This window comes from Microtus pennsylvanicus, chromosome 5 (assembly GCF_037038515.1).
Source record: "Microtus pennsylvanicus isolate mMicPen1 chromosome 5, mMicPen1.hap1, whole genome shotgun sequence".
NCBI classification, from domain to species: Eukaryota; Metazoa; Chordata; class Mammalia; order Rodentia; family Cricetidae; genus Microtus; species Microtus pennsylvanicus.
Window position 1 is genome coordinate 105,546,531 of NC_134583.1, and position 10,055 is coordinate 105,556,585.

The 10,055-nt window shown below is 47.6% G+C and overlaps 1 protein-coding gene across 2 annotated transcripts in view; it reads left to right on the top strand.

The window, feature by feature from the left end:
* Nucleotides 1-9,733, top strand: part of Dock8 (dedicator of cytokinesis 8) — a 191,013-nt gene extending 181,280 nt beyond the window's left edge. For both annotated transcript variants that reach the window (XM_075973748.1, XM_075973749.1), the window contains 4 exons: nucleotides 548-691; nucleotides 1,866-1,972; nucleotides 8,143-8,313; nucleotides 8,742-9,733. In XM_075973748.1, coding sequence (XP_075829863.1) covers nucleotides 548-691; nucleotides 1,866-1,972; nucleotides 8,143-8,313; nucleotides 8,742-8,802 — 483 coding nt within the window. In that variant the 3' untranslated portion in view covers nucleotides 8,803-9,733. The remainder of the gene's footprint in view (nucleotides 1-547; nucleotides 692-1,865; nucleotides 1,973-8,142; nucleotides 8,314-8,741) is intronic.
* The last annotated feature ends 322 nt before the right edge of the window (nucleotides 9,734-10,055 follow it).

Consider the following 10,055-nt stretch of genomic DNA (forward strand, 5'->3'; position numbering starts at 1 on the left):
AAGCCCCTACCCCAAATCAGCAGAACTTAACAACTAGCTCGGTCCTGAAGAGAATCCTCTGCACCAGGGTGAGCTGGAAAGGGCACAAATGATGCCAAAAATTTATGTGATGGATGGAGAGGAGATCTTGGCTGCTGTGCTTTCTGCCTTGTAACTCGAGTAACTTGTTCAATAATAGAAAAAGAAACCTAACCATATAGAAAGAGCATGGGCCTTGAATAGAGGACCAATTATGATCAAATTTGAACCTTAACACTTAATACATTTTGTGTTACTTACTTGATCTTATAAATTCACCCTTGACTATAGAGTGGGAAGGACAGGAGGGTGTTTAAAACAGAAACACACTTACAATACTAAACATGTAGGTACTCAAGAAATGTCAGGTCCATCTCTCTATGTGGCCTGTTCAGATTACTCCAGAGTCCCCTGGAAGTCTTTCCTTAGCTGCTTCTTCAAGGCCAGACAGCCTCCCTGTCAGCATTCCAGGTTTGCCGGGCACTGTGAGAAAGACCATGACCTTATTATCCCGTTGTCTTCTGTTTAGTTTGTTTTGACTCCTATTGAAGTTGCCATCGAAGATATGAAGAAGAAGACCCTGCAGTTAGCTGTGGCCACACACCAGGAGCCCCCTGATGCCAAGATGCTGCAGATGGTTCTGCAGGGCTCTGTAGGTGCCACTGTGAATCAGGTAAAGAGGGTCCACTAACAGCATCTCGGCCAGGGCTTACTCTTTTGCTCATGAGGTCTACACCCTTCTTAAGACTTGATGAATCAGCCCACATGCAGTCTTCCCAAAGAAATTCTAGAAAGGAGTGGACTGTGTTCAAGAAATGCCATTTTCTCAGAGTCTACACTTTGGGACCAGATCTGGCAATGTGACCCAGAACTGGAGTCCTGTTAAAGAGAGCTGACTCGTGTCCAGCATAGGTAGAGCTCTGGACAGAGCTTGGCACTAATCGAAGAAGGTATATATAGAGAAGAAAAGGCCCAGCCCATCTCTCTCCTTGGTTCGCTACCAAGTATACCCCGCATAGCAAGGGTCTTGCCAACCAGGATTGACCTGGGACTCGACTCTCAGGACAACTAAAAAGGTGATGTTTCTTATTCCTGTGAGAACCATTACACATGAGGTAAGCATCAAACTCAGCCTGTCTCGGATGGCGAGACACACAAGTCTAGTTAGCACCTTTTGTCTATGGCCTTGATGTTGGTTCTCCACACCAGCACGCTCAAAAATTCACCAACCATTGTCCTTCCCAGCCAGCACCTCCTCCAGCTTCCCCTGCAGAAGGTCTAAGTCTGCTCAAAATATGGGTAACAGAGGCACCAGACAGCAGAAAGACTAGTGTGTGTCCAATACTATAAAACCATTAGGACACTTCTGCTTTTGGGAGTCCCAGTCCTATGAAGAAAACAGAAGCGGTTTCCTCTCTCAACCATAGGCCACAGATGGCCTGTGCATTTCTCTGACTCAAACCAGAGCTTACACAAAATGGTTTCTTCCACCAGGGCTACCAGAGAAGCAAATGTGACTGAACAGATAGAGATAGTTCTTGTGTTAGAGGAACCCTCACAGTAGCCTTTCCTGGAGTTGCATTACCTTGTGGTATGAAGGGAAGGCTGTAGGGTTAGTATTTGATTGAGAAGATGTACTTAATACTAGTCAGTATTCTCCTAAAACTCTTAATTCTCCCCGGGAACCAATTTCCTGAGAAATTCAAGACTTCCCTAGGCCTTTTGTTTTCATGAAACAAGCTACAAAATTAAATGCCTGAACTAAGGAGCCCTCCCAACATTCTCTCTCTCCCAAGCAATTTAATTTTCATTCCAATATCTGTATTGTGTTTCTCTTTCTCCATCAGGGACCACTGGAGGTAGCCCAAGTGTTCTTGGCTGAAATTCCCGCTGACCCAAAGCTCTATCGCCATCACAACAAGCTGAGGTTATGCTTCAAGGAGTTCATAATGCGGTAAGAAGGGGGGTGGTAGCAGCTGGGGCCTGGCAACATGGGGCCACTGCTCAGCAATGGAGTGTTTGCCCAACATGCATGAGGCCATGGATGCCATCCCCACCGCTACAAAAGCAAATAAAAAAGTATTCCAGATACCACCAAGAACCCTGCCAGATGCGTATGATGTACACACACACACACACGCACACTCACTCATATGCTTAAGGACCAGGGCAGTGGAGCAACAGTGCTTGTTTGACCACTGAGAAGCTAACACTCCATGTGTGGGATGCTTTGCGGCTGCTGTTGCACTGCGCCCGCAGTCATGACGTAAGACAGGTATCTTCTTCTCTTTGCCCATGAGGCATGGGAGACTTGGAGATGGGAGGTGAATTTAATAATGGCCACACATGAGCCAGTTGGCAGCAGAGCTGAGTGGTGGCAGGTCTTCTGGATCTCGGCCATTCCTATTCTCTCTGTGCTGGTAGTGGCTGACTCAATTAAGTCAAGACTGTTGGCATGACTAATGTTGTTATTTGCATAGAATAGTATTATTAACCACATTAGTAATGTGGTTCTGCACATTGTACAGTGACTTACTTGCCTCAGTTGGGTAGACAAAGGGAAGGCTTTCGCAAAGAAGACATGTCCCAATGCGAAGCCAGCCTCTCATGAGCTACTGACTTGTGTGCAGCTTGCTTCAAGGGCAGCTGGTTCAGCCTAGACAGAAAATAACTCTTTGGGCAGGGCCATGTGACCCCTGCAAAACAGATAGGTACCTCTGGTCTCCAGCGGCGCTAACAGAAGGCTGGGGACGGGTATGATGCCGCTTCACTTACAGAAGAAGAGCGTATGTGCCAGTCACGTTCCCATCCAGAACCTTGGTGCCCCATCTGAATACGGGAATAGCCTTGCAGGGCAGGTGGGGAGAGCGGGAACCTGAAAGTTAGTTTGCTGAATTTACTGAAAACTCACTAGGATGCTGCTGTTGGGTGAAATGGAGATGCTGCCTTTAGCATACGCTGTGTCCCGTAATGAAGCACAGGTGCTTGGAAATAGGTGTATATGATAGGTCGCATCTATTAATGTTGTGTTTCCCTTTTGATAGCAATTCTGTCATTGTATACAAGGTACATGTTCTTTACTCATAGTAGTTTATTTGTTTTTGTTTTGTGGTCCTTTCTTCTTCCCTTCATTTTTTCCTCCCTTCCCCTTCTCTCTCTTTCTCTCTCTCTCCCTCCCTCCCTTCCTTCCTTCCTTCCTTGAGACAGCGTCTTACTATGTACCCTTGACTGGCCTGGAACTCCCTATGCTGAACAGCTATCCTCAGACTTACAGAGATCCTCCTACCTCTGGCTCTGGAATGCTGAAATTAAAGGTGCATGCCATCATGCCTGGCTAATTACTAGATATTTTTGTAGCAAAGGGCTAGAAAAAATATTTGGATCATTATTTAGAAGGACTTTTTCACCACGTCCTTTCACTTGACATTCATTGCAGTTGATGGCCTCCAGAGTGGGCAGTGGGCGGGCCTGGTTGAACCTTGTAGGCTATGAATGTATAACATGTGTTGTCTGCTCTGCTCTGGGTATTCGGTCTGGGCCTTCCCCTGCCCCTGATGATGGGATGTACCATCGTATTGCTAAGTAACAATACAGTGCAGTGTGTACTGAGAACTCTAAAAATGCTCCAGATACAGGGATCTGGAGATCAGAAAGGGCAGGTCCATTGTGGGCCGGGGTGGGCTTTATGGGAAACTATCACCTACTATCTGTCCCAATGTTCAGGTGGAAGGAGGAAGATGGCAGTGAGAGGGAGCCGTGACTATTAGAAGGATGTCATGGCTGTAAGACTGTCAAGAATGCCAGCCCCACTGCCTCATGGGAGTCCAGCTGGGGCAGCCTGTGCTTGAGAGCAGGCCATGACCAGAAAGACAGAGGCACAATGGCTCTGGGCGAAATTTAAACAGAAAAGGACGTTGGTTGAGAGAAGAGGCACTTTTAGGGTTCACATCAATGCCCTCTGCTGGATCGCTCAATGCCATTGGTGGGTCCTCCCTAAGAACCCACATAGATGGCGTGTGCTCCAGATTAGCTTCAGGCCTCTGGAAACTGCAGTCAGAGGGCAGGGCAGGTGATCATCTGTTTCCCTAGGAGGATCTTTGAACAGAGTTATTCAAAGTCAACCATCCTTTAAAACTCACTGTGTGGACCAGGCTGGCCTTGAACTCACAGAGATCCACCTGCCTCTGCCTCCCCAGTGCTGGGATCAAAGGCAGGCACCGCCACCACCCAGTCATCATTCAATTCCTTTGCCGCCTTCTTTAAAAAGACAAGTGTGAGCCAAGAGCCATTCGGGGCCAGCTGTCAGTGCCAGCTCACCACCTCGCCCCCCCCCCCCGATACACTCTTCATACTGCAGGTGTGGAGAGGTCACGCCCCAAGCAGGAAGGCCATAGAGAAGAAAGCCCCGCCAGCCACTACTGCCCTTGTGACATAACTACAGCTAACTTTCCCACTAGTTATTCCACGCTGTCAGGAGCCATAGCCTATCACACTGTCCCTTTAAAATGGGCGTCAGTCAGGTAAATTGCCCTCAGCACAAGCAGTGGATAAAGCGTCCCTCCCCCAGTTGCTCACCCTTCCAAGTCCAATGAGGAAGTCACTGCTATCTGAAAACAGGACAGCAGCATCAAGTGCTTTGCACAGGTGTGTTCTCTGTATCCAGGTGGCAGAGGTGACACCACTGGAAGTCACGTGTGGCCCCTCTTGGGCCTGTGTTTCTGTGAGCTCTATCATCTTGGCTTCCCAGGAGGCTGGTCGGTAACCCAGAACTCCTCGGTGACCCCAAGCCACCCTTCCTGTGAAGACAGCTCTGTGGACATGGCCCTGCCCGAATCTGTAGTTGCTTCTCCTGCCCTTGGGCAGTGGCTTCTGACTCAGCTGTAGCTGACCAGACCCAGCTGGCAGCCTGGCATGCAGCAGTCAGCACTCCCAGACTCCTGGCACTCTTCAGATGGCTGCCAAGTGAGCAAAAAGTCTTCTCTCTGCCCTTTCCTAAGAGGAAATGCCTGCAGGTTTCAAAAACTCAGACAGACAAATGCCACACTTGTCTCCTCTTCTCCCCAACCTGCTAGAGCATCATAAACACTGCAATATTTTCTCTCCCTTCTCTGGTTGTTCTCATTTCTGCAAAGACTTGTGGCTGGGGAGATAGCTCTTGGGTAAGAGCGCATGCTGTGCAAGCATGAGGACCTGAGTTCAAATCCCCAGTGCCCACATAAAAAGCCAGATGTCGCTGTGCATGCACCTGTGACCCCAGCATGGGAGTGAGGCAGAGACAGAAGGATAGCTGTGGTTTGCTGGTCAGCAGCCTAGTCCCACGTCCAGTAGGAGACCCTATCTCCAGAATAATCCTGATGTCTTCTTCTGGCTTCTACACATGCACTGCACACACTGCAGGTTGCCTACACATCACACCTACAGACACAAACTAACGATGATAAACATCGGGACTGGAGAGGTGGCTCAAAAGCACTGTTGCCCTTGCAGAAGACCTGGGTTCCACTCCCAGCACCTGTGTGTGGCTTGCCACCATCATTAAATCCAGTCCCAGAGGATCTGATGACCTCTTCTGACATCCATGGGCCCATGAAGGCAAAACACTCACACACATACAATAAAAATAAATTTTAAAAAATTATAAATACTAAGTGATTTAGGGGGTTGGAAAGATGGTTCAGCAGCTGAATGAGAGAACTGATCTTTTTCAAGAAGCCTGAGTCTGATCCTAGCACTGTCGTTAAGTGGCTCACGGCTGCCTGCTACTCCAGTCCGAAGGGGATCTGGCAACTCTGGCTTCTTTGGGCCCTTGCACTCATGTCTGCGTGCACACATGGATCTCTTTGTTCTTCCTCATTGCACCTGCAATGACTAACAAGAAAACTAAATTTGGTGCAGATTCTTGGCTTTTCTGGCTCCACCTCATCCCGTCTTTTGGACACGCTCTTTGTCCCCATGCTCTGTGACTAGAGGACTAGAGTTCTGGGTGGAAGGATTGCTGGGGCTGAGACTGAATTAGAACCGTTATGCTGTAGTTATCTGGTCCCAAAAGTCAGGTAGCCACGGGTTGAGGTGGGTTTTGTTTTGTTTTTTGTTTGTTTTGTTTTGTTTTGAGGTGGGTTTTTTGTTTGTTGATTTAATGCTGCAGTGTTCCACCACCGTGGAGTGCGCTAGGATCTATTCAGTAGGGGAATCGGCCCTGTTTTCAGCTCTGGGAAATTGTCAGCCTTTGCCATTAGTTCTCCAGTAGTGTCTAGCTTAACCTGGTTCCTAAGGGTTTTACTATCTCTGTGACTTCATTTTTAGAAATTCTATTTCATTCTTTTCTAGGGCTTTTTGTCTTTTCATTTATTTTCCTACTTTTTGTTGCTGTTTGAGTTGTTTTGACACTGGGTTTTCTAGCTACTCTTACTTTTTCTTGTTTTATTTTACTTTGCTGTGTTATCGCTAATCCCTTTTCCTTTTTTAGACAGCGTCTCACTGTGTAGACCAGGCTGCCCTTCCAGCTCATGGAGAATCCACTTGCCTCTGCCTCCCAAGTGCTAGGATTAAAGATGTGCACCACACCTGGCTTATGGCTTGTCTCTCATTATTACACAGCTATAAATTTTGGCTTATAGTTTCTCTCGTGAGCTCATTTTAGGCAGGAATTGCTCCTCGTGAGGGTGGCCATGCGCCCCAAGAAAGTGTGCGTCTAGTACACTTTGTGTAGGTTTCTGGTGCTTCAGGGTGTAAATAAACACAACTAGTTTGTTATTATTATTATTACTAGTAATGTAAGGCAGTATGTGAGTGATACAGCCTCAGATTTCAATTTCCCAAGTCAACTTTCACGTTGAAGACCTTATGCTGATAGTGACTTTATAGTCCACTCTCTGGGCAGCATTTCTCTAAGCTCCTCTGTTCAAGTAAGTTGGCTTTCTTCAAGACTCTAGGCTGAATGCCTGGCAGAACCCAGCAGTGCTGACTCTCAAACCTGAAGCAGGACCTGACAGTCTGCCTTTCGTTCTGTTTTTTTGGTTTTGGGTTTTTTGTTTGTTTGTTTGTTTGTTTTTGAGACAGAGTTTCTCTGTGTAACAGCCTTGGCTGTCCTGAATTCCCTTTGTAGACCAGGCTGGCCTTGAACTCACAGAGACCCACCTGCCTTTGCCTCCCAAATACTAGGATTAAAGGGGTATGTCGCCATGCTTGGCCACAGTCTGCTTTTGGAAAGCTCTATGGGGAGCTGATGGGCCACAAGGTCTGAAAACACTCTTAGTGGGGCTTCATTGATGGCTCAGTGCGTAAGAGCACTTGCTGCCCAAACGTAAGGACCTGAGTTCGGATCCCAGCACCCATGTAAGAAGCAGGGCATGGTCCCACACCTTCCTGTAACCCCAGCAATCAAAGAATGAGGAGAGACTGAAGGATTGCTGTCTTTATGGTTTACTGTGCTGCCAAGGCAAAACTCATCAGCCCCAGGTTCCAGAAGAGTCCTTGCTTCAAAGGGATAAGGCAGATAGTGATGGAGGAGACTACCCAATGTCCTCCTTTGATCTCTGAGTGTTAGCACAGACATGCGCACATCACACATGTTTACGTACACCATACACATACACTCACACACACAAGCATATCAGAGGTTGTGGTTGTGAACTTTACATCACGGTGACACAAAGCACTTGCCAGAAATAGATTTACGTAGTCCACAGTTTTTGGAGCTTCAGTCAGTGGACAACTGGATCCATTACTTTGGCCTACAAAAAGGCAGATCATCATGGGGACAGGGCATGATTTGGAGGAGGCTGTTCTTTTCAGGGTAGCCAGGAAACAAAGAAAGGCTACAGACAAGACGTACCCCCAAGGTCATTCCTTCAAGGACCCACTCCCTTTGTTGAGATGCTGCCTCCTATTTCTCCCACTTGCCCATCAGAGAATGACCCTATAGATGGACTCATCCACAGATGAGCTCCAAAGCCCCATGATCCAGTCACATCCCCAGAGCCTGTCAGCTGATAACCAGGCCCTGAGGAAACATTCTGGACGCAGATAATAGCAGAGGTATTCCAGAAGCTGCCATGGTGCTGCTGTCCTCCAAGTCACTCAATACAGACAATAAGGACATACAACCTCCTCTTTCCACCTCAGATGCGGGGAGGCTGTAGAGAAGAACAGGCGGCTCATCACGGCGGAGCAGCGGGAGTACCAGCAGGAGCTCAAGAAGAACTATAACAAGCTGAGGGACAGCCTCAGGCCCATGATCGAGCGGAAAATCCCAGAGCTCTACAAGCCCATATTCAGAATTGACAGTCAAAAGAGGTAAGCAGGGTCCAGAGAGGCCTCTTCTTGGGCATCGGAGGTCACTGGGGTGCCACAAATCCAGCTTGCTCACTTGCTCCTGGCAGAAAGCAGAGGCACCCCACACACACACCAACAGCGGACTAGGGGCCTTGGAGGCAGGCCTCCAGCCAACCAACCTTCCCCTGACCTCTCCCAGCCCCTTGTTATTGGCCTTGTGCCAGGGAATTCCCAAGACTACACAGTGTAGCTGATGTGCATGCATGTGTGTATGTGTGTTTGTGTCTGTGTGTGTTTGTGCATATGAGAGTGTACAGTGTAAATGGGTCTCAGTTCCTCTTTTTATTTACTAAGTTTCCCAGCACTAATATCTTTCTGGATCATAATTCCCTCACCCCAATTAAAAGGCCAATTAATCCTTCTGTGATCTTTCTCTCTCCTTCCTTCAGGGACTCCTTCCACAGATCTAGCTTCAGGAAATGTGAAACCCAGTTGTCACAGGGCAGCTGAGAAAAGCCACCTTTACCTGTAGTGACTGAGGCCTTACTACCCAAAAGGACTCGCTGGTACGGAGACAGCAGCCACCAGAGACTGACTACACAGTCCCTGCCCAACCAGTGCCCTGGAAGCTTTGGGGTCCGTGATCATGGAACGATACCCAAGTGTATTCCGGAAGCTGGGGTGGGGTGGGAAAAGCGGGCATAACCATATTTATTAAAGTGTTTTTCACAATGCTGTACAAGCAAAGCCTAAGATGTCTCTGCTGAGTGGCCCATCACTGTCCACCTATGAAGTGACTTCTGACCTATATTTAAATCTCTAAGATAAACTCAGATTGTGGACGGAAGAGCTGAAAACTGTCCTGTGGCCTATTCCAAGTGAGTTCACTCATCTGCTTGGTGGGAAGGAAAGAGAAACTCCAGTAGAGTGAACCGTTTTCCAGTATGCCTATGAGAAGATGCTTGCAAGCCTCTCTGTCGTGATGGCTGGGAATCTGGAATACCTGCATTGCCGGACTGAGCGTTGTCTCGTTATTTCTGTGTTGTTTCTGTTAAGCTGCATGAGCCCACTTTTACCCAGGGGACAATTGTGGGAGACAGACAGTACAGGTTGCCCAGCCGCTCCTCACTGATGGCAAATTCTCCAAGGCGGGAACAATTCTCCCATAGCATTTTGCTGATTTCCTGTATGCTTGCTCTCGCTCACTCCTTTTCCTTTTCTCTGGGACGACATGGATTTTTATAAAAGGATAATAGCTCTGCCTTCATTCCAGAACATCGTGTTCTCTGTCTGCTACAAAATATATTAGCTTTGGACTCTTTTGACGATGTATTTTGGGAAAAACAGAAAGTTATTATTTGAGAATTAAATTATATATTTTTCCTACAACTCATGACCTTGACTAATACTAAAGATGGAATAAGAATGACAAGCAAAATGCTTCCCTGTGCTGCTGCTGTTTGTTACTTTGACAACTCAGGGTGCTGCAGAGCTGCAGAGACCATGGTCGCGTGGCCTTGGTCAGGCAGTGGCGTCCGGAGTGGCCTCTGTAATGCGGCATCTCTCCCCTCTGGTCAGAACAGAGTTCTCTCAGTCCTCAGTCTCGAAATGTTTGCAGAAACCACTGGGCATGCATCGGCTCATAGTCTTAAGGAAGACATTAAAAATTAAATAAGGCTTGCTGCTCTTATTTAAACAGTAGCATAAACAAAGACCTTGCTTGGGCTTTGATCTGAATGTGTATCTAAACAGATGGAGTTAGG